Source organism: Toxorhynchites rutilus, chromosome 1, assembly GCF_029784135.1.
Source record: "Toxorhynchites rutilus septentrionalis strain SRP chromosome 1, ASM2978413v1, whole genome shotgun sequence".
Taxonomy (NCBI): Eukaryota; Metazoa; Arthropoda; class Insecta; order Diptera; family Culicidae; genus Toxorhynchites; species Toxorhynchites rutilus.
This window is the reverse complement of record NC_073744.1, coordinates 31,221,075-31,246,447: the sequence shown is the minus strand read 5'-3', so window position 1 is coordinate 31,246,447 and position 25,373 is coordinate 31,221,075. Positions and strand designations below refer to the sequence as shown.

Sequence of the window (25,373 nt, the reverse complement as noted above, 5' to 3'; positions counted from 1 at the left end):
GGGGATATCCGATTGTCTGCCTTGTACTCTCAGTGCTCTAGAGAGCTGAGAGCGAGCAGCATGGAACCGGATACACGACCAGACAACATGCTCGATGTCGTGGTAGCCACAATCACAAAGATTGTTTGCTGCGAGCCCAATGCGATAGAGATGCGCGTTTAGGTTGTAGTGATTGGACATAAGCCGCGAATGAAATCACGACCTACATTCAATCCCTTGAACCATGCACTCGTCGAGACCTTAGGGATAATCGTGTGTAACCAACGACCGAACTCATCACCACTCCACATGCGCTGCCAACTTACGAGCGTATACTGACGAGGAATGTGGAAAAATTCATTATAAGCAATTTGCCTTTCAAAAAGTGTGCCTTCTAAAGCGCCCACCTTAGCTAGCGAGTCCGCTTTCTCATTCCCCGGAATCGAGAAATGAGAGGGAACCCATGCTAAGGTAATCTTGAATAATTTTTCGACCTAAACACTCAATAGTTGTCTTATTCTTGTTAGGAAATAAGATGAGCGTTTATCAATTTTCATTGAGCGGATTGCCTCTATTGAGCTGAGACTGTCTGAAAAAATAAAATAGTGGTCGATGGGCTATGTTTCAATGATCCCTGATGCGTAATATATCGCACCCAGTTCAGCGACATACACGGAACAAGGATCTTTGAGTTTGAAAGAGGCACTGGAATTTTCATTGAAGATGCCGAAGCCAGCATCTTCAATGAAAATTCCAGAGTAGGTTTGATTAAGTCATCGAATAAAAGTCTCATGCGGCCTTCGTGTGTCGTCGCTTATATTCTTTCTAAAGTGCGATTCACATATAACATCCACGTCACGTTCCCGTTCCGTCACGTCACGTTGCGTCAATTATTCTCCCATGCAATTCTTATGAAAACATTTACATACATTTACAACATCGATATGTCGGTGTCGCAGATTGTCACAATATTTTGCAACGAGATCGAACAGAAAGCGATGTGTAACTTGAACCTGGATCTGTACAAGCTGTATCGAACGACGCCACCGTACTACGAAGAGGTTATCAAACTGCGTGACTCACTCAACGAAAATCTAATCAACACCGATCTGAGTAGCTACTCAAATAACTCATTCCAGTTATGTTTTACGACAAATTCGTCGAGGTCTCAAGTAAGATATCCGATACTTGTTTTATATAACTTTTTACTAACTATCCATGTGTCTGTCCACACAGAAATTACCAGTGATGCGGTAGCAGTTGAACAACTCTGGTTGCATATCCAGGATCTGTCAATTTACCTTTAGGAGGCGATCTGGCGTAGTGGTAACATCCATGCCTCTCACGCTAAAGGTCACGAGTTCAATTCTCACTCCCGACATTCTTCCAAAATTGGAAGTAAAAATGACGAGCCAGCCAAATGAGTTGAAAATCACTATAATACAGATAAAAAAAAATACCACAACATGACGCTCAAGTACATCATGATCCATCTGATACGAATATGCCGAATACAGTACCAGCGGGGACTGAAGGAGGAACCAACAATACTGATACAAGTTTGGTGCCATATTCTAATGCGTCCTCCTTGGGAGAAAATTGTGTAATTATGCGTCAGCCCTGTTTGACTGACACATGTAAATATATGTATTCATATAGACCGCACAGTCTTACTAGCAACACCACTACAGTGAGAAACAAAAACTTTCTTGTTTCAGCTCTTTTCCCATTCGCTGCACTTCGCAAATGGTGACCGAATGATGACGAAATTTTTCTGGTATTATTTATTGCTTTGCACTTGTCTGTGCAGCGGTTTTCGCTATAGTAGAACGAGACGATATAAGTGCGATTCACATACAACATTCACGTTACGTTCACGTCACGTCACGTCGCGTTACGTCAATTATTCTCCCATGAATTTCTTATGAAAACATTCACATACACCGGCAACGTAACGACCCGTAAGCATACGTTCAACGAAAACGACCGGCAGGATTTGTAGAAAAGAATAATTGGCGGAGACGGACGGATCGTTGGGTGTTTCTCTGGGCTTTGTTTCTTTGCTTTTGTTTTGATTTTAGTAATTAAACGCAATGTTTTGGTTTGGAGTTCTTTGGAAGTTGTGATGTCTGACGTATGAAGTTTCATACGCTGAGCCGATACAGTATCAAAAATGGAAATCATTTGAATATCGAACAAAACGGTTTTATTTCATAAAATTCAACGTTAAAAACCATTTTCATGGTTTATTAGCACCTTAGTGTACTGCCGTTCTACGCATAAGTGTCCCCCGGTTCAATTCCTAGAAATTTGTACATTTCCGGTACGGTCACACGGAATCTTGTATCTCCTTTTAGCAGTGCGTACTTATTTGTCTCTGTGGTGATTAGTCCGACGAAATCTGCGTCAAATAGGTAATGGAACATTTGAACGGCAGACCATTTATGTTTCGAGCAGAGATCACTAAGATCAGGTGAATGTCCTGTGTCTGGCTCTCCGCTTCTTGCTGCTGCCCGAGGAGCATTCTTGTGATTGGTCTCGTTCAATGTTGCTCTCGACATTCACTTGCTTGCCAAAACCGGAAGTGCCGTCCTTCGAGTCACTGGGCCTGATTCTCGAATACACTTTACGGTGGAAACGGAATGAAACGTACCCGTGATGACAACGGTACGGTGTCGACATCTGGATACGAGATTAGTTTCCCACTAAACTTATTATTATAATATCAAATTATTTTCAGATGAATTTTTTGTATGAGAATATTATATCACATGAAGAAAACAAAGTTTTCCACTCACATTGAATACCAGTTTGATACGAAGAAGTTAATTTTCATTAATGATTTTTTATTTGAAAAGTGCACATTCTGCCTGAAAACTCATTATTATCTTCGACACTTCACTAACTCGTAAAACGTAGTTCAATGGCGTGCCGTTTATTTCGTTTCCACCGTGAAGTGTATTCGAGAATCAGGCCCACTATCTCCAGCATCCACATCGCCGTCTCCACCGCTTGGGGGCACGATGACAAAGTCAATATCATTTGTTGACACTAGATTTTCGAAAGCGTCTTCGTCCCAATCAATCAGATAATTGTACAGTTCCTCCGGATTATCGGGAAGCTGATATATCCTATTGGGAAATAAATATATCGTAGTTGCACATCGTATGAAATTTCATACGCTCAAAAGTAAACAAAAAAAAAAGGTTTTTTTTTGCGGTTTAATAATTTTCTTCTATTTTCTGTTTAAATCGAGAATCGACTTTGCGAAGATGATAGGTGGATGTTTTCTGTCTCAAATAAGGTGAGGCATGAACAAATAATAGAAAGGTGAGTTTTATCTATGAATGAGTGTTGTTGAACGAATTTCGATGCAATTTTGCCCATACCTGGTCGGGACTACAGGTTTTAGGCATTTAAATAATATAATTTAATGATTTTCATTGATTTTTTTCAAAATTTAGAACTGATTCTAGGTATGTTGATTCGGAAGAGGGTATTGCAATTTAAAACTGTTGTAGGTGTCGAAATCATTCGTTTGACATTTGACGCGACGGTACCTGCATGTGTGAATTGATGGAGATGTTGAATGGAACGTGGACGTTCTTTTCCGTAACGTTCTATGTGAATCGCACAATATGCGGTTCAAACTTGTATGTAGGCTTTGAAAATGGTATGCGATGTTAGGTACTGCTCGGATATGCAATCAACAGGTTTTGTTCCCTCGCTTCGTATAATCATTTAGTGTAACACAATTGAGTACTGTCATTCATACAAGTATCTGAATGATACACTCATGTTTGGTTATATATTCGTGAGAGGTTACTTACATGAGACATTGTGTATCATTTGGTTTTGATCGATATCCAAACACTGACAGAGAGGCGAACAAACTTTCCAGTTTAAGCTGAAGGTGGAAGGAATTCACAAATGGCTGCCACGATGACGCTCATTTCTTTTATCTCCTCCCTTACCCCTCGCCACAAAATCAATAATTTTGCGAAACATTGTGAAGAAAATGATTGTTTTCGCACACTTCCCATCAAGTAATATCAACCAAAATCTAATCGATTACTCACAAGATATTAAATTTTTATCTGTCGTCGCAATGTATAGTGGAAAACGTCGAAAACTCTAACTAGTGATCTGAAAGTTAAATTTTCATTTTTCAATTCTCCGCAATGGTTTTGTTTGTATTGGTGAAAGTATCGTAATTTTTGCGACACTGATTCCAGACAACGTCATCGAAACAACTATAAAAACCACTCAATAAAATGTTATTCCTGAGTCATAGCGTTTTTTGTCATGAAAATCAATCAAATAGAATCGTGTTGATATCAATACTGATATAAATAGTTTTAGCAAACTTTAACATTGGCTAAGAAAATTGTATTGCAGAGCTCGGAACACTGCCACGGCTGCCTCTGCTGCTAAAAATAGTAATTATAAAATTACGATCAACGAAGGAAAATATTTAGGAATTATCAACATCGAGTTACTGTGCGGAAGAACTTGTTAATACCAAAAGAGCCCCAATTCGCATGTGTTATGAATTTTTTCATGTTACGCTCGCGTATGATCAGAATCTTACTTCATATCCAAATACACCTTCAATATATATTTATATTTACAATTGTTCATCGGAACACGTCGTTAATATGTTTTACTTCAGTATTGAATTGTTATGTTATTCAAATGTATTCTAAGATTCATGTCCGTGAAGCGCCACACAGTCTGATGAGTGAATTGATCTATTTACGTGTGCTTTTCTCTTCTCTCACATACACTATTACCCCGTCTTTACACGTGGTTTTCCCTATACTACTACAATGGCTTCCTTCCACCTTCACCTCAAAGCCTCCATAGCATAAAAAGTAGAAATTGAAGCTTTTTATTCATGCAAGCCGGGGATACTTTTGTACCCGCATGTTTTTTTTTTGCACTCCGGAACGTGTAGACCTAACACGGACTACAAAAGTGGGGAACGAACACAACGCTTTGTCTCGATTATTCAAAATGCATTGGAAGATATGCCTTCATATCTTCTGCTCACTGAATTCTACGCATACCGTTTAATGATAAGATAAAATGCTGAAAACCATTTGCTGCGATAACATCGATTGATTCAACAATATGCGTTGGGCATGCTTCTCAAAATCGAAACAGAGTGCCTGAAGTTCGTCAAACCAAGCGAATTCGCGGTTCGAGAACTATGTACACATTCAGAGATGCAATAATTTCAGAGCTAAATGTAAAATACAATGATCGTTTGACAATTCTTCCGTTCACCTATTTTTTGGTAGTCCTAGGCATCATATCAAACGTAAGAGGACGGTCATCGAATTTACTTGTAACGAAGAACATTATTTCATACAATGCATGAGTTGATCTTACATGGCATTTGTTCAAACTGTTTACTTACAAAGCAAATATGTTGAATTCAATTGAATTCGAAAATTGTTTCATTCAATCAATAATTTAATAAATAAAAACCAATGCTTACTGAGCCAATAAAGTGGTTTTTCGGATGAATAATTATTAATAACAAGACCGACGAAACTTTACGCAGTATAAAAGAAAACGTGTTTATTGCTTTTAATATTATATAAGGGTGGGTTTAGATTAGTGATATATTCATGTGAAGAAATATGATGAGATTTATAGAAATCGCATCAACCGTTTACACTAGCGTGAACTTCTATAATGAATATATTCATATTTTCGGTGAATTCATTCACCTGAAGTAGAACGTCATCCAACTTTAGTGATTTCTCACCAGTGAGAAATTCACAAGCGTTTACATATGCTGAATTTATTCAAGTTATATATACCTCGAATAAGCGTATCATATTTATTATCACCCGTTTACACCTATTTTCACGCGAATAAGTCCATCTATAGCTATAGATCTCCCTAATGTAAACCCGCCATAACATGGAGTAATGAACGGAAGTGAACTAGTTCTGTCAATTCTGAAAAAGTATGGGCAATTTAGTTCCCACGGTTGCTATGTATGGTGAGTGCAAGAGACTGGTTCTTCAACAGCCAATGTCAACATTGCGTTTATATCCTAGATATAACCCACCCATTTCTTCATCTAAAAAATGTTTTGTATCGTTTCAAGATGTTTTCCTCCTGATTTATATATGCACTGATGAATTACTAACAAAAAGTGTTTGTTTTCGTTCATGTTCACGAGAGGTTTAAATCGGCCTTGATCAGGCCTTCTATGTTTTTGTACCCCAACTTAAGCCATCCTGAGAAATACTTATGTTATTATTCATCCTGTTACATTCCCCAAAATCCACTTGTCCATTCCGCTTTCCGTCCCTGTAAATAAGCAGCACACTTTGAGATCAGTACACTACGGGAACCACCCAAACTTCTCAAGAGAGCATTCAGACCTTAAGACATTTAATCTGAATCATCTAGCGATACAGTAACGGCTCCGGATTCTTTGTACCGCTTCAAATTTTACAACCCGTTTGAAGGATATTCAGTTCATATAACAGACGGCTAATTTTTGGGGCATTATTTGGAGTATTAAAAAAGTAGAATTTATCGATTTCAGAGCAGTTAAAATAACTCAATTCAGAGCAACTGTTCCCAACAATCACAGTCTTTTGTCTCCCATCCGTGTAGCTAGGTATAGGCGATCCTATTTTTGCACATTATTCACATTTCAATGGCTCTTCTCCTGAAATAGATTATCAGTCAATGTTTTCAGAATATAAAAGCACATATTTACCCTGTGTAATCGTATGTGATCTTCCTCCTGCGAATCATCCGAATAACTATCTCTCTGTTTATTCGTTTCCAACAAACCCATATGAGTTGTTCGCAGGTGATATGTGAGAGATGGACGAAGTGTGAACATTTTCGGACAATGTTGACAGGAATATGGACGTTCACCTGCAAAGAAATGGTCCTGCTGAATAGTGCATTGAATAGAACTGTTTTAAACAAACCCGTGTGAGTTCGAATATGGTTTTTGAGTGCAGTATTTCGCTTAAACGCTTTCTGACAATGTGGACAAGGATAGGGACGTTCGCCTGCAAAACGAATGGCTCTGTTGAACGATTCATTGTAGTAAAACATACCCTAACAAACCCGTATGATTCCGAATGTGCGAAACGAGCTCCGAAGAATCTTTAAACGCTTTCTGACAATGTGGACAGGGATACGGACGTTCACCTGTAAACAAATAACTGCTGAGAAGTAAAATGAACAGATTTGTGTACCAACCTGTATGAGTTCGAATGTGCACTTTGAGTCCTAATTTTGAGCCAAATGTTTTTTCACACTTATCGCATTTCAATTGTTTTTCTCCTGAAATAGATTATCAATGAATGTTTACAGAAAATAACAATATATTTACCCGTTTGCCCTGGAAAGCGAATTATTTGATAGACAGATTTTTTACGATTATTTTTCAATTATTGTGTCAGAGTTCCCTCTTGAGTTGGCAAATCGATTGAATTATACCAAACGTTCGAAAGCGTGGATCAAAGGTTTGCATGTAAATCGTGACTTTATTCGTGTAATGAGTAGACCTATGTCCAACCACTACTCGGTAGATGTGCATCTCTACAGAACAAATTTTGTTCAAAGCGCAATGTTTGTCGGTGTGGAAACGGTTACTGATATCCTGACTAACATTTAATTTTGCCTGATTTTTATGAAATGATCCTGATTTTACCTGATTTCGTACTTTTTATTTTATTAGAATGAAAATTTTCCATAATAAATATATGAAGTGTTCCTGGTTGGAAATGAGAATTGTCATGATAGCCTACACAGAAAAAGCTCTCCAGTCCGCATTTGTATAATGTTTTATCTTTTTTTGTTTATTATTCCGAAGCGATTTGCTTTGCCGAAGATACTCTTTCGACATTTAATAAAGCTTGAATTTACGTGATAAAAAGATACTCTACCAGATTAGCACGCCCAAAGGCAGTTCCAAATCGTTATATTTTGAATGAAAATAATTACTTATTGCTTTTTGAACACTTTAAACACGTAGTACTCATTCTTACTTTACAACTGTGTCAATTAATTTCCAGATATTTCCACAAAAACTCATCATCATTAGCATAATCTTTCGAAATTGATCTCGAAGCTGAACTTATTCATTATTCTCGAAGCTCCATTAGGAGCTTCTACTAATCAAACAGTCGATAAATTCCCACAACTACTGCTCGCAACAAACTGAAGGAACTTCAGGAATTAGTCAATGCGATAGCCGTCGTGTTCCATCAGAACAACGCTAAATTTCATGTATCTTTGACCATATGATAATTTATTTTGGAGTCTGTCAGGAATGTGCTATCCCACCTGCTGAACTAACCGGATATTGCACCATCAGATTATCACAGATCATCCTGATTTCTCCTGGTTTTTATTCTCATTCTCCCTGATTTTTGAAAATAATAGTTGGCAACCCTGGTTACGATGACATCGATCATGCAGTTTGGAAATGTACGGATAATTACGCAGCCAGAGAGAACCTTCTGAACTAATAGCGAATTCGTTTTTGTTCAGTTTCAACCTCAGTGCCGCACTAACTGCTGTCAAAACGTTTTTTTATTCAGTCAGTTTCGCACTCAGTGTCGCACTGGTTCGCCCCGAAATCTGTTAGTTTCGCACTGAGATGTTTCACGGGTTGGCACTCGGGTTCACCAATACAACTATACCGAACTGTCAAGTTCCGAGTATATTTTGGAAAATCTAAAAATAAAAACTATGAAGATGAAAAACCTGCTGCTTTTGCTTTTGTATTATTGGAATCGTAATCCAATTCGGATTCTGATTTTGAAAGTATATTCGAGCAGACGGCATTAAGCTACGTGTGCTTTCATTGGGACGCGAAAATAATGATGGATATTCAGGTGGAATAAACCTAAGTGGTGCGGACTCAATCCACTTCATTTTCAAGCAAATTCATGCATGTTTTCAAGCGATTTCTTGCAATAAATTCTTAGACCACCAGAGATGCCAGATTTACAAATATGTTTGTAAATTTACAGACATATCTGTAAAACACTTTTTTTTGTTGTAGACTTTTTGGATATAACAATATTTCACAGGTTTTTGAAAAATAAAAGGGCTCTATTCATCACATCAAAGATATTTGACTCACCATATGACATTTTTCCATAGTTTTAATACAGAAACGTTATTATATTTAGTTTATATCAATACACATGACGTTAAACCAGCGATACTCAACCTGCGGCCCGGCAGTCTTTCTGGTTGGCCCATCTGGTGTGTATGAAGTTTGGAACTCATACACATAAGTACTTTTGCCCTGACATCATTGCAGACGAAAGAGAGGATACGGTTTTTCACAATTCACAATTAATGAAAAATTGCATTCTCTGCAGGTAACGAAAAATCTTGAATTGTCTCTGATAATTATTTTTTGTTCTAGATAAGATTGTTTTGCTGAAATGCAAGGAGATTTATTGAAAAATAGTTAAGCTAGGGTCAGGACTATGTCTTCTAAGTATTAAAACAAATCGAATAAAAATTTTCATTCTATTCCTAACAATTTACATTCGCTTTCGGCTCTGCTTATGGCGAAATATGGGTTACTGTTCGATATTGTTACCACAGACATGGTTCATGGCCAAGTGGAGATCTAAAACTTGTATAGCCTTGCATGGCGGATGGAAAATATACACTGTATTTTCTTATAAATTTCACCAACGACAAGACCGCAAGCCTTGGTGGATGTCCAATATATCAACGAAGAAATACTGATTTTTATAAAAAATAACAACGCGTATGTATGTGTATGTATGTATGTGTAGATCGTTGAAACATTTAAGCACACTTACAACACATAAGTTATTAAGTGCTCCAAAAAATCAATTTTTTCCACTTTTTCCCAAAAATGACAAATGAAAATTAATAACTTTTGAATCACTGAATCGATTTAGATGATCGACATATAGAATTGAAACTAATGACTTTGCCTTTTATTAAAAAATATTTAACTTGCGAAAAAATCATTATATTTTAGTAATTATTGATCGTAGTCATTTTTTATTTTTTTTATGACTTTGGACTAGAGGGCGCTATATTTTTATATTTTTTCTTGAAAGCAGAGGATTTTTTACATAACATATCTCGATATCAGAGATGCTATTTTTTTGTTTTTTTGGATGATGTTTCAAAGTAATCCGGTGGTTCGAAAAATCATTTTTCTCCCTTTGTCCAAAAATAACTTTCTGCAAAAAATCATAACATTTGAACTACTGAACCGGTTTTGATGATCGATGTATTAAATTGAAGCCAAGAAGCAAAATTTGAAAAAAATATCACACTTGCGGGAAGGATTCTAGTAGCATAGTTCTAGTTTAGTCACATATGAATATTGATCGAAGACTTAAAACATGTTAAATTTACAACTTTATAACTTAAAAACGATAATTATAACATCTCTGATATCGAGATATGTTAGGTAAATAATCCTCAGCTTTCCATAAAAAATATAAAAAAATATAGCGCTCCTATCTTAAAACGAGAAAACTGTGAAAAAATAACTCAATCAATAATTACAAAAACAAGAATTCAATTTTTTCGCAAAAGTAACATTTTTTCAAAGAAAAATAGCTCGTAAGCTTCAATTTGATATGTCGATGATATGAGTCGGTCCAATAGTTCAAGAGTTATGCTTTTGTAGTGGGAAAAATGGGGAAAATTTGTTTTTCGAACCATCGATTAGTTTTGAAAAATCATATTTCAAAAACGGAAAAAATAGCATCTCTGATATCGAGATATTTTATGTAAAAAATTCTCACCTTTCAAGAAAAAATATAAAAAATTATAGCGCCCCCTAGTCCAAAGCCATGAAAACATTAAAAAACGACTACACTCAATAATTACGAAAATAGGATCCATATTATCTGCAAGTTCAATATTTCTCAATTAAAGCTCATTGGCTTCAATTTGATATGTCGATCATCTAAATCGGTTAAGTGGTTCGAAAGTTATAAATTTTTGAAAAAAGTCATTTTGGGAAAAAGTGGAAAAAAATGATTTTTTGGGTAACCCTAAAATGGAAATGGGCACCCCAATGAAAAAATAAAAAAATACGAGTCTAATGTTTAGCGATAAAGAACAATATTACCACTTTTGACGAAGATCTGAGAACCACTATATTGGTTTGGCATGGAATGGCTGTATATATATACAAAATACAATCTTACGTGCATCACGATGTACAAAGTATTAATGAATATGTGAAAATTAACGTTAAAAGACATTTCTATAGATCTGCACACTTTTCCACATTTTTAACAGACATTCACATGTTTTTACAGACTTTTTTTTCAAAATCATCTGGCATCTCTTCCTACCACTTTTTATCGAATATTTTCAAATCGCAGGAGTAAACATTTACGTGACCCTGACTTCGTTTGTTTTTATTTCGTTCGGAAAAACGTTATGTCAAAGAGAGGGGACATTAAAAAGGCGTAGCTCAGTGAAAGGCTGAGATGCTCTTTCAGAGATGCAATGGTTAATTAAACAATTGACGGAAAAATGTAGTTCGTTCATTTTATTGTTTGAATTATTTTTGCCCCTGACAACAATACCTCTTTTATAGTGTTGATTATCATAAGAAAAATAACACTCCTGATCGTTGGATCTCTTTTGACATTTCAATTGGATCTTTTTTGACAGCCGTTTTGATTCAGTCCGCACTACCTAGGAATAAACCTGCTTTCAAAATCAAAATTATGAATGAAAATTTACTTTAACGTATCGAATATTTATTTCATGTGATGAAATAAGAGGTTTTTTTTCGATATCACAGAAAAATATTGAACGAAAACTGTGGCTAATGATGATTTTATATTATAATAGTAATTATTTGTGGAAAAACCAGGAAATGCATCGACAAATGGTTAAGTAAGTGTCAGAGCTACATGTTTTAAGTAATAAAACAATATGAAGTGAAAACATTCATTCAAACTTTTATATTTTTACACTGCACTTGGCCCTGCTGATCTGATAGAGAATAATTTACCTCCCAAGCATTAATATCGCCATTAGACGTCGACACTGTACATTTATCGTCGCGAATATAAACAAATCAGACTATATAACGCACACCAACAAAACACCGCATTCGTGAAACTGAAAACGTTTTTTTATTACAGAGTCAGTTTGGCACTGACTCAGTTTTAAAAACGAATTCGCTATAAGACAAGACGTGACAACTGGCTTCTTACTCTTCTTTCTGCATTTTCGTCAACCAAGTGCTAGATAACAGGGAGCAAAGCCACGCGAGATGTGGAGGTTGCCAAATGTTATAAAATTTCGGAAGATTATTTTCCCATAAGAGAAACATGTGTTCTTCGTATCATGTATTTTTTGAGCTGTACAATTTTTCATATTAATTATAAAATCGGATGTCATATTTTAAACAGTTAGTATTTTCCTGTTATTTTGGTATCCAAAACAAATTTAAATGCAGAGAAAGCAAAAAGAAATAGAAAACGTAGATTTGATAACAGGAGTATGATATGTTGAAATACATTTTTTTTTTGTAAATTCGTTTACTTTTACAGGCTCAGTTACATAAGTTTAAAGGAGCCGAAATCTTAAATATATTTTTAAAAATATATATATGAACAATTTTCTTAAATCTATGGTTAGTAATGTGGGTAACCGATTACTCGCGGTGGACTCGAGATTAAAAGGGTGACATATTTTTCTCAGGAAAAGGATGGGGTATAAGGAAATTATTACAATGTTGATAATCACACACACTCAATTCTTAAATCTATTCATACATCTGTTGTGAATTTACATTTCATTCTCCTGTTTATAGCAAGCGGACCAATTACTCACAAAGGAAGAAATGGAGGGTATAAGGATATAAGGATAATCACACACGAACATCGATAGATTTAAGGAAAACATATATTTGGGACATGTAATCAAGGTCTAACCGAGCCAACACATCTCTCACCGGCACATTGGGCTGCCTTCCTCTAGCCCGAAGGGAGTTCTCTAAATTCGATCTGGCAACAAGATACACCTCACACGACCAAACAACGTGTTCGATGTCGTGGTAACCTCGGCCACAAACGCAGATATTGCTGCCGGCCAGATTGAAACGAAAGAGTAGCGCGTCTAACGAACAGTGATTGGACATGAGTCGGGAGAAGGTGCGAATAAAGTCCCGACTCAAGTCCAGACTTTTGAACCATGGTTTGAGGCTAACCTTAGGGATAATCGAGTGAAGCCACCGGCCCAATTCATCTTCGTTCCATTTGCGTTGCCAGTTAGCGATGGTATTTTTACGGACTAAAGAGTAAAATTCATTGAAGGCGATTTGACGCTGATAAATATCGCCTTCAATCGCACCTACCTTTGCTAATGAGTCAGCCCTCTCATTACCCGGAATTGAGCAATGAGAAGGGACCCACACAAAGGTAATGACATAACAGCGTCTGGATAAAGCACTCAAAATTTTTCGTATTCTCTCAAGGAAGTACGGCGAGTGCTTTTCCGGCCTCACTGAACGGATAGCTTCGACAGAGCTAAGACTATCCGTTACAATGTAATAGTGTTCAACAGGTCGTGAGGCGACGCTGTCCAGCGCCCAATGAATTGCTGCCAATTCAGCAATATACACTGAGCAAGGATTCTGAAGACTGTGTGAGGTGCTAAAAAATTCGTTGAACACTCCAAATCCTGTGGACTCATTTATAGTGGACCCATCAGTAAAGTACATATTATCACAATTGATACCCCTATATTTTTCATCGAAGATCGTTGGAGCGATCCTCGATCGTTGGTAATCTGAATATCCATGGATATCTTGCTTCATGGACAGATCAAAATGCACAGAGGAATTGATGTAGTCAGGGAAACAAACACGGTTGGGAATATACGAAGAAGGATCAACCTGCATGGAGATGAATTCATGATATGAACTCATGAATCCGGAGTGAAAATTTAGCTCGATAAGCCGCTCAAAATTTCCGATCACCAATAGGTTCATGACCTTACACCGGATGAAGAACCGAAGAGATAATAAATTGAAGCGATCTTTTAGTGGGAGTAGGCCTGCCAAAACCTCGAGACTCATGGTATGCGTTGAGGGCATACATCCCAACGCAATACGGAGACAAAGATACTGAATTCGCTCGAGTTTAATTAAGTGTGTTTTGGCAGCTGATTGAAAACAGAAACTGCCATACTCCATCACTGAGAGAATAGTTGTTCTATACAACATTATAAGATCTTCGGGATGGGCTCCCCACCAGGTGCCGGTAATTGTACGGAGAAAATTTATTCTTTGTTGGCATTTTTTACTCAGATACCTAATATGGGCCCCCCAAGTACATTCGGAGTCGAACCAGACCCCAAGATACTTGAATGACATAGCATGAGTGATCGGTTTACCCAAAAGTTGAAGCTTTGGTTTTGCTGGTCTATGCTTCCTAGAAAAAACCACCATCTCTGTTTTCTCCGTGGAGAATTCGATCCCTAGCCCAATGGCCCAGGTTGAAAAATTGTTCAAAGTATCTTGTAAGGGTTCTTGTAGGTCGGATTCTGTTGATCCTACGACAGAGACCACTCCATCATCTGCAAGTTGTCTTAGGCTGCAATTTTGTGTAAGGCAATTGTCGATGTCGCTTACATAGAAGTTGTACAAAAGGGGGCTTAAACATGAGCCCTGGGGGAGGCCCATGTAAGAGACCCGACTTACTGCCGAATCTCCGTGAGAAAAGTTCAAATGCTTCTCACAAAGCAAGTTATATAACATATTATTCAATAGAGGCGGCAGACCCCGAGAGTGTAATTTGTCTGTCAAAACCTCTATTGAAACAGAGTCAAAGGCCCCCTTTATGTCCAAGAATACTGAAGCCATTTGTTTTTTTCCGGCGTAAGCCATTTGAATTTCTGAAGAAAGCAACGCAAGACAATCATTCGTCCCCTTGCCCCTGCGGAACCCATATTGTGTATCTGAGAGTAGGCCATTCGTTTCAACCCATCGATCAAGGCGAAACAAGATGATTTTCTCCAACAATTTCCGTATACAAGACAGCATTGCTATTGGGCGGTACGAATTGAAGTCGGACGCGGGTTTTCCGGGTTTTTGAATAGCTATAACTCGTACTTGTCTCCAATCATCTGGAACAATATTATGCTCCAGAAACCGATTGAATAAATTCAACAAGCGATGTTTCGCCACATCAGGGAGGTTTTTCAGCAAGTTGAACTTAATTCTATCCGATCCCGGAGCAGAATTGTTACATGAAAGGAGAGCAAGAGAGAATTCTACCATCGAAAACTCGGAATCAAGATCGCACCTATCTTGTGGTATATCTCGTATATATCACACTCGGAATCAAGATCGCACCTATCTTGTGGTATATCTCGAACAACTTTTTGCACAGGAGCAGAATCAGGACAAACCTTCCGTGCAAAATTAAAAATCCATCGATGTGAATATTCCTCGCTTTCATTTGTTGAAGAGCGATTTCTCATGTTTCGAGCTACTTTCCATAATTTTTTCATTGACGTTTCTCGTGACAAACCTCCCACGAAATTTCGCCAATAAGCACGTTTTTTCCCTTTGATCAAGTTTTTAAATTGATTTTCAAGGTCAAAATACGTTTGAAAATTCTCAATGGTTCCACGTTTCCGAAAAGCTTTAAATGCGTTCGATTTATCCTGATAAAGCTTGGAACATTGGCTATCCCACCATGGATTGGGAGGCCTTTGGCAAAAAGTGGAGCCTGGGATGGGTTTCGTTTGAGCGCGAACCGCGCTGTCATATATCAAACGAGAAAGGAAGTTATACTCCTCCAATGGAGGCAAACCATCTCTGGAATTGATGGCTAGAGCAATTGCGTCCGCATATTTTTTCCATTCAATGTGTCTTGTGAGGTCATATGCCATGTTTATAGATTCAGAAGAATTCGAACCAATGGTGATGGAAATTTTGATTGGCAAGTGATCACTACCGTTGGGGTCCTGGATTACATTCCACTTGCAATCTAACGATAATGAATTCGAGCAAAGCGAGAGGTCAAGAGCACTTGGGTTAGCAGGAGGTTTAGGTACACGTGTTGTTTCCCCAGTATTCAAAACGGTCATATTGAAGCAGTTACAAAGGTCATATATCAACAATGAACGATTGTCGTCGTACTGTTCCCCCCAGGCAGTTCCGTGAGAGTTGAAGTCTCCCAAGATCAATCGTGGCTCAGGAAGGAGTGAGCACATGTCAACAAGTTGCTTGCGGCTAACCGCAGCTCTCGGAGGCCAATACAAGCTGACAATACAGAGGTCTTTGCCTCTGATGTTTGCATGACAAGCAACAGCTTCGATCCCTCCAATAGGTGGAAGGTCAATTCGAAAAAATGAGTGGCACTTATTGATACCCAATAGCACCCCTCCGTATCTGTCAACACGGTCCAAGCGTATAATATTAAAATCGTGGAAAGAGAGATCATCTCGCGAAGAAAGCCAAGTTTCGGACAGAGCAAAAACATCACAATTGAACTTATGAATTAAAAATTTGAATATATCCAATTTAGGGATAAGACTACGACAATTCCACTGTAAAACAGTGATATCTCCGACCTCTCTATTTGAATTAGACATCAAGAGAGATAATCATTGCAAGGAGGGGCCATGTTTGCATCAATTGTTGCAAAATTGTCTTTAATACTGGAAGCATTGCGGTGACAATGGTTCTGATGGAGTCGGAAACATTAAAGCATGTGAAGATTTGAGCCACAAGGTCAGTCAACTTTATAAATCCCGATTGGGAAGTTGAACTTGACGGTAAAATAGGGACAGTTGGGGTTTTTGATGTCCCTTCGAGTGCTGGGTCGTTCGAAGGTGAATTATTCCCACGGAAGCCAGGAGGAACCTGATTTTGCTTGTCCGCTGCACTCGATTTTTTAGGCATGCTAACAGAGGGTATAACCGGAGGGGCTTGTCCTTGAACTTTGGGAGTGGTCACATTTTTGCGCCGGGGATTCCCTTGGAAGATGTACGGTGTGCCCTCGTTAGCTGTATCCGCTTCCATTTCGTCAACTGGCAGCGAAGCGAAGACATTGTTTGCGGTTAAAGGTTGTTGCTGTTGGGCCAATGGAGAAGCGCCCTTCAAAATTTCCGCAAAAGTGCGCTTCGAGCGTTCCTTTAAAGAGCGCTTCTGCTTCTCCCAGCGACTCTTGTAAGTTTCACAAGCCGAGAGCACGTGCGGAGTTCCTCCGCAATATGGACACTTTTGCTCAATCGCACTGCAGGATTTGTCCACATGTTGCTCTCCGCAAGTGGCACAGCGCTCCTTGTTGGCGCAGTAAGCTGCTGTGTGACCAACTGACTTGCATTTCAGGCAAGTCATGGGCTTTGGCACGAAGAGTCGCAGCGGTAGCCTTAATTTGTCCACCATAACGTAGTCAGGGAGGGCGGAGCCAGCAAAAGTGACTCTAAACGAGTCGGACGGCGTAAATTTCGATTCTTTCCCTTCCTGAGAGACTTTGCCGAGTTGTCGGCATTGTAAGATTTTAACCTTAATCAAAGGCAGCTTTTTAAATCTGCCATCTCCTTCCATAATTGATTTGCACGTCAGACCTGTTTCGGTTATCACCCCCGAGATTTCTACGTCATGGGAAGGCACGTAGGCACGATATTCCAGGGTAAACCTCTGGTCGACGACAATACCGTTTGCGTCTTTCCGATCAGCCACGACAACACGCAGTTTGGTCGGTCTAACCTTCGTAATTTCTGTCACGGAGGAGTATCTTGCCAGATCTTTCATGATCTGAATAACATTAAGTGCTTTTCCGTTTGGCTTAGGCCTGAAGAAAACAACCCACGGACCAGTTCCAGGTGCATCTTCAGGATAGACCTTGACACGTGGAGAGAAGACAACAGGAGGAGAAGGAGATGACGAGGATTGAAGGGGATCGGGGACAACAGGATGGGGAGGCGAAATCTGAGCTGGGGTAGGAGCGAGGGGGGTTGGAGAGGAGATATTTGCAGGTTTTTTAGAGGGGGGCTTGCTAGAGTTAGCAGACTCGTCCCCGGACGAAACATCCTCTGATGTAGGAACGCGTTTAAGTGTCTTCGCTGTTCCTTTATTAATTTTTTCAACCAGAGGGGAGTCATCATCAGAGATCTCCATATCTGGAGATCCTCCCCCTCCTTCTGCCATTCTGTAATCGGTACTTATAATCTAATATTTTGTTTTAATAATAATAATAATAAAAAAATAAAAAAAAATAAAAAAAAATAAATCTTATATCTTATTTATTTCTATTCACCACAATGCACCCCAGTGCTGATGAACTGGCAACCGCTGCTTGCTTCTCAATCGGAGCGCTTGAGCGCTCGGCACTATCACACACCACTAAGAAGTGATGCTCTCCTTCACACTGCTGTAAGTGAGCAGCGAATCGCGCTGGTATTGTGTGCGTGCAACTGAGCACCGATGTCCGACTTCGATTGCGATGGCGACAAATCGGCGAAAACTGAAAGCCGGCTGGCCTTGCCAGGCTTTGATGATTCTGCTTCTCACTAATTCCGAGTTCACACTGCGTTTTACGATATCTCGAACAGTTCGAAAACGCGCGAAAAAAGCACACCCGGGCGATAAAAAAAAACAGCCAACGGTAACCGAAAACAATGCTTTAACGGAGACGCTCACAGCACATGACCGGTTACTCGAAGCTTATGCCGAAGAATGATGTTGAAATACATGAATTGAATGAAAATTAACTCGTATCGTATTAATGTTCAATGTGAATGGAAAACTTTGTTATCTTCATATGGTATCTGAAGATAATTTTATATTTTAATTGAGAATATCGGATAATTATATGATAAGATATATATGAGATAATTATATATTTGAGATAATTATATATTTTAATGAGAATATCGGAAAGTGTATAGAAAATGGGTTATGTTATGGTAAGAAAGACGTGCTTCAAGTGAATAAACAACGCCAAGTAAACATTTTCATTCAGATTTTGACAAATTTAAAACTGCCTTCGGGCCGGCTAATCTGATGTGGTGAGAGTAGTAAGCCTTGTTAAAAACTAATTTTGTTTCCAGGTGTCAACATTGTATATTTGTCATCGCGGATACACTTCATTTCGTTTTCACCGTGAAGTGTATACGGAAATAAGGCCTTATAATTCAACTCTGACATCGTTCAAAAACTAACAGTACCGTACAATGTTTCCCTCTCTTCGGGAACTGAACACAGGACGTAACAGAAACGAAAATGTACAAAGAATCCATAATAGAAATTTTCGCTAAATTGAAATATGAATGCAACTATTAGTCAATTTTGAATATATTTGGCAACACTGTGAAAATGTTGAAAATCCCATTTTAGTATATTTATCTTTGTCAACTGTTTTCCTCATCAACCAATCAGGAGTCGAGTTACAAGTGGTCCGAGTTTGACAGAAAAAGTGGTCCGGAATCGGCCCCCTATTGTCATGTCTCGTCTCAGCTTCTGAAAACCCTTTAGGCCGAAAGAAAACAACCCTATGTTTCTATTAGGAACGTGTTGGGAACTCGCGACGTCTGCTATATGCAGTCGATTTGTTTTTGTGAAAAGGTTTAGGTAGTGATCCCCGATAATCGTTCGGTTAATCGATTAATCGAATACCTACTCCATAAATCGATTATTAACCGAACGAGTACTGCACAACCAATAATCGAAGCGAACGAATAATTTACGTCGATTAATCGATCCAAACGCAGAGAGAAAAAAACGTACGGCCGCTGCAGTTTTATCCTGAAAATCAATCATTATCTTTGACGCTCCCTTAAGTTCATAAACGAAGCTCAATGCCGTCAATGCGAATTGAGCCTCGTTTACGACTTTAGGGGAGCGTAAAGGATAATAATTGATTTTCAGGTGAAATGAACTTTTTTTTTGATTCCATATGGCTTTCTAGCAAACGAGAAATACTAGTCTAACTAATTATTTCTTTCAATTTTGCGATCAATCGATTATTTGGGTCGGTGAATCGTATCGAATAACAAACTGCTGAAAACTATTCGATTAGCTGATGAACGATTAATTTCAAAAATTCGGGGATCGCTAGGTTTAGGGCATGATACACAAATTACGTAACGCTAAAAATGCGATCCCTCCTATGTAACACTAAGTAACGCAAGACAAACTCCCTCCTCTCACCCTTATGTAACGTAATGCTAACATAATCGGTACACAAAGTCAAATTCCTTTGAAAATTTTCATAATACTATAGCTTTTTTTAAGTAATGAAAATATCAACGTAAAATAATCAAATGTTCATACGAAAGTTTCTTATATGCAAGTAGTGCCTTGAACTCCCGTGACCAAGTGGTTAGCGTCCCTCATTTTCATACCGTGGGTTCGGGTTCGATTCCCGTTCTAGCCGGGAGATTTTTCTTCAAAGAAATTCCTCCCGTCTTGCACTGTGGTCACGCGTATTCTAGAGCTTGCCGGGTCCCTTGTTTTGAGTTTTTACATCCAAGTGAGATCCCCCATGTTCATGGGGAAACATTGAACCTGATAACTTCCTGGAAAGAGGAGCCACCTGATGTTCAACTCGGTTGAAGGCATGTCTGGAGCATTTGAAGCAACGAATATTTAAGTGATTTCAATGATATATCGAAAATATCTATGACCTTTGTCAAACAAGATTTTGTCGTCTGGTCCTCCACACATATTAATTATGATTACTTGACTTGATTATTCCTTGATACAGAATAATCTCGGATTCAGGCAGCTAGCACACCCTGTTGAATCGAGCCCATGAGAAAATGCGTTTGTGCATTGGACTACTGTATTGAACTGCTTCAACATGACCGAGATACCCTAGCTTCATTTTGCCTCCTGCGACAACAAACGGAATTAGCTGATGAACGATTAATTTCAAAAATCGGGGATCACTAGGTTTAGGGCATGGTACACAAATTACGTAACGCTAAAAATGCGATCCCTCCTATGTAACATTTAAATATGGGAAAGTTAGATCTGATAAAATGTTCTTTACTGACGTTCTTTCATAAACGGGTCCACTGGCTTCGGCATCTTCAATGAAAATTCCAGTGCCTCTTTCAAACTTAAAGATCCTTGTTCCGTGTATGTCGCTGAACTGGGTGCGATATATTATGCATTAGGGATCATTGAAACATTGCCCATCGACCACTATTTTATTTTTTCAGACAGTCTCAGCTCAATAGAGGCAATCCGCTCAATGAAAGTTGATAAACGCTCATCTTATTTCCTAACAAGAATAAGACAACCAATGAGTGTTTATTCAAGATTACCTTAGCATGGGTTCCCTCTCATTGCTCGATTCCGGGGAATGAGAAAGCGGACTCGCTAGCTAAGGTGGGCGCTTTAGAAGGCACACTTTTTGAAAGGCAAATTGCTTATAATGAATTTTTCCACATTCCTCGTCAGTATACGCTCGTAAGTTGGCAGCGCATGTGGAGTGGTGATGAGTTCGGTCGTTGGTTACACACGATTATCCCTAAGGTCTCGACGAGTGCATGGTTCAAGGGATTGAATGTAGGTCGTGATTTCATTCGCGTGATATCTCGGCTTATGTCCAATCACTACAACCTAAACGCGCATCTCTATCGCATTGGGCTCGCAGCAAACAATCTTTGTGATTGTGGCGATGGCTACCACGACATCGAGCATGTTGTCTGGTCGTGTATCCGGTTCCATGCTGCTCGCTCTCAGCTCTTTAGAGCACTGAGAGCACACGGCAGACAATCGGATATCCCCGTCCGGGATATCTTAGGTAGCCGGGATCCTGATCTACTGCTTCATCTATACCTGTTCCTCAGAAACGCCGATGTCAACGTTTAATGATGTTTCCTAAGTTGTGTCCCCGTTTCATATCCCTCCTATCCGATCGATAAACTTTTACTTAGTCGCGGCAATACATACACACACTCTTTACAGATGCACGGGCCGAAGGTTGTGCAGTCCTCTGATCATTCAACAAGAGCCAAAGGTTGTACCGCTCATGACAACTCTACACGAGCTGATGATTGCGCCGGCAAGTGACCATTCTATCCTGGATTCCTCGAGTCGAGAAAGACGCACCACGCTAGATATGGAGTACAGACGAGAGGGGCGCTGCTGATTAATGGTCAGCTGCATCCCAATAGGAAGTATCCCGTGTTGGGCACACGTACAGAGCATCGAAGACTGCAACATACCAATTATGAGAACACTTGTAATACTAACCTCGAGCCAACCGCGAGTAATCGGTTACATATTACTAACATAGTTGTAAGAAAAAAATTGTCAAAATATTGGACTCCCGGCCCCGTCAGGCTAACGCCACATGTGCCTTAATAAAATATATATTTTGGAAAAAAAAACAAACGGAATATGCTTATGTTTAACAGACATGACAACATCATGATTCGGTAGATTAACGCAATATTCGAGATGTATTAATCAGTGCCTGCTTACTGGCTGTAACAACACGTGCTCTGTCATTTTAGCTCAGGATACACATCTCATTCGGTGCCAGAATCTAAGCTAGCTGTTCAAACATACAGGGGCGCGTGAATGTATTTAAGATAAAAAATTGAATTTTGTTTTGTAACGATCACGGCTGTCCCCCCTCCTTCCCATGTCACAATAAGTAACGAAGCCTTGACTTCTTCTCGCGTTACGTAATTTGTGCACGACGCCTAGCATAAGAAATGAATGCCTTTGTGATCTTCTTTTTCGTTATTAGTTTGTTTGTCTTGTTCCCTAATCTCACTGTCGTCCACAGCCACAACGCTACAGTACGTGTGGCAACTTTCGGTTGAGACAATATTCTCCCATTTCCATATCCCAAACTTGACAAGTCCCACAAACTTGTTGCCCCTTAACCTAGAGTAAACCATGAGTAATCGATTGAAACCTTCTAGCCATAGACTATAAATTGAATAATGTAAACAAACACAGAATTGGCGGCTCCGCAAAGCCCCAGCGATTGAACCTTACACATCAACGATTTGGAAAAAAAATATTCACCCGTTTGTAACCATATGAGATCTTCCTCCAGCGAATCATCCAAACTTTTATCTCTCCGTTTATTCGTTTCCAACATACCCGGATGAGTTGTTCGCATATGATAATTGAGCAATTTATTATTACTAAATGCGTCCTGACAATGTGAACACGAATAGGGACGTTCACCTGCAACGGAATGACTCTTTTGAATGGGTTATTGAATGAAACAGTTTTAACCAACCCGTATGGCTTCGTATGTGGTCTTGGAGTGTTGAATGTTGTATAAATGTTCTCGGACAATGTGGACAAGAATGGGGACGTTCACCTGCAAAAACACTCTGCTGGATAATTTATCATAGTAAAACATATACTACTTACCCGTATGAATTCGAATGTGCCTTAGGAGCGTTGAGGATTCCTTAAATGTTTTCTGACAATGTGAACACGAAAAGGGTCGTTCACCTGCAAATAAATGAACCTTCTAAATGGTTTATGGAATAGAACTTTTGTTTTACCAACCCGTATGAACTCGCATGTGCACTCTAACGCTGTGTTTTGCGGTGAATGTTTTTTTACACATATCACATTTAAATGGTTTCCATCCTGAAACAGATTCATAGATTCAGATCAGTACATACTCATCCGTTTGTAACCACCATTTTTTGGTCTTTCATCGAACTATTGTCCGCGAAGCCTTTCTTACGTTTCTGGCGGATTGAAGATAAGCAAACTTCCTTCTGTGAAGAATCCAAATCATTTTTTCTTTGTGTATTTGTTCTAGCATTCGGAATTGTTGATGCACTGTTGTCTTCTTCGTCCATTTCGTTGATGTAGAATACTTCTCCATTTTCTCCATTGATTTGTTTGTCGGCTTCCTGTTCAATTGACCCAATATCAACTATTGGATCTGTCTCAAAAATGTTTCCGTTACCCGGCAGCTCGTGGCCTTCAATCATTAACTCTGGATCCATCTTGATATCATCAGTCGAATTGGTGCTGGGCAAAATTTGGAAACAGCTCTCAGGAATGTTGTGGACGGTTATGAATTCTTGGCGACATTTGTCGCATGTAGGATAACTGGTCAACTGAGAAGTGAAATTGTTCAACTTCTGCAGGACGGTCTTTAGTTTCTGTTCTTGGTGAAAGGGGACCAGCACGTGATGGAATCGCTCATTGCATGTATTGGAGCAAAAGCTGCACTGGTACCTGTTGGTATGAATTATAGCCAAACATCAGTGTCATTTAAACTATCACCGATATTTTTGCAACTATTTGTTCGATACATAATAAATTGTTATTTAAGAATAACCGAAGCATGTCTTGTTATGCTTTGGTAAATAGAATAAAAAATAGGCCAACTCGACGTAACCGTAGGAGTAAATTTCGGCTTGCGGAGGTTTACCAAATATTTCCCAATATACTTACAGGTTGTTTCTAACATAAGCCATATCACTTCTCCAATATTATTTGTTCGAGTCAAATCAATGCTCAAAATTGTCCAGTTACAGCACAAATGCTAAAACTAAATATTTCTGAAGCAAACAAAACAAACCAATTCTCGATGACAGATGTACAGTGTCGACGTCTGGTGGCGACTTTCAAGTTCGGACCAAAATTTGTGTTGGGAACACTGCACTGAGCGCAAAAATCCCGCCGCTGAAAATTAGGTATGTTTACTAAGTGATCGCAGACAACTTCGGGAGCTATATGTTTGAAAAATAATCCGTCGTTATTTGAGCGGCATCTGCAAGGAACTTTAGAACGAAATTATAATTGTTAGTTTTATTATAAAATTTGGAAACAAATTGTTACTAAACTAAATGCAATAAATTCCAGCTTTGATCTATCATAAACAAGACCGATTCAAAGAGTTTCGAACTAAGTCCGAACAATTTGGGTCCAGAACTCGGAAAGCTCGGAAACCTAATCTCTATCAGGGGTGGCATTCCGCATTTTCAAACTCAAATCGAATTAAATTTGGCATTATGTATCTTTTTCGAGTTATTATTTTTAGTGTACTAGATTTCGAGAGAAATTTGTCTTGAAGAGTAAAAATTTTGGGTTCGTAAACAAAGTAAAGTGAACGGCTATTGACGAATTTACGTTGGATTTACAACCAGATGGCGCAGCGAGTAAAATGAGGATGTTTTGTTTTTTTTAATATGAAATTCGTTTAAATTTGTTAGAAAAATCCGATTTTTCCTTCAAATTTCCCGAATGCAAGTATTTTTTCCACGCTGAAAAGATTAGAAAATCATCATTTTATAATTTATTATGTATATTACGAGGAATGGCTTGTTATAAGTATTGTAACTTTATTTTTTTTTCTACTAAGTAAACGATGAATAGGGTGTTTTGCGCTAAAATACTGCAAATCCTT

At 38.7% G+C, this 25,373-nt stretch overlaps 1 protein-coding gene across 3 annotated transcripts; it reads right to left on the bottom strand.

The window, feature by feature from the left end:
- Window positions 1-5,516: 5,516 nt before the first annotated feature.
- On the bottom strand, window positions 5,517-24,555 carry LOC129774325 (zinc finger protein 501-like). Of its 3 annotated transcripts, none has more exons than XR_008742722.1 (11): window positions 24,419-24,555; window positions 23,697-24,199; window positions 23,513-23,596; window positions 23,372-23,455; window positions 23,235-23,318; window positions 23,015-23,179; window positions 7,225-7,308; window positions 7,090-7,173; window positions 6,948-7,031; window positions 6,384-6,891; window positions 5,517-6,309 (listed from the first exon to the last, which is right to left on the bottom strand). XR_008742722.1 is itself a non-coding variant. In XM_055778054.1 (11 exons), exons 1-11 carry the CDS (start codon window positions 24,439-24,441, stop codon window positions 6,662-6,664), a joined length of 1,374 nt encoding a protein of 457 aa, XP_055634029.1. In that variant the 5' UTR covers window positions 24,442-24,555; the 3' UTR covers window positions 5,518-6,661. The 3 variants fall into 3 exon arrangements, 2 of the variants coding, with proteins under 2 accessions (XP_055634017.1, XP_055634029.1); XM_055778054.1 differs by having other exon boundaries at window positions 5,518-6,676; window positions 6,728-6,891; XM_055778042.1 differs by having other exon boundaries at window positions 5,517-6,891.
- Window positions 24,556-25,373: the final 818 nt, after the last annotated feature.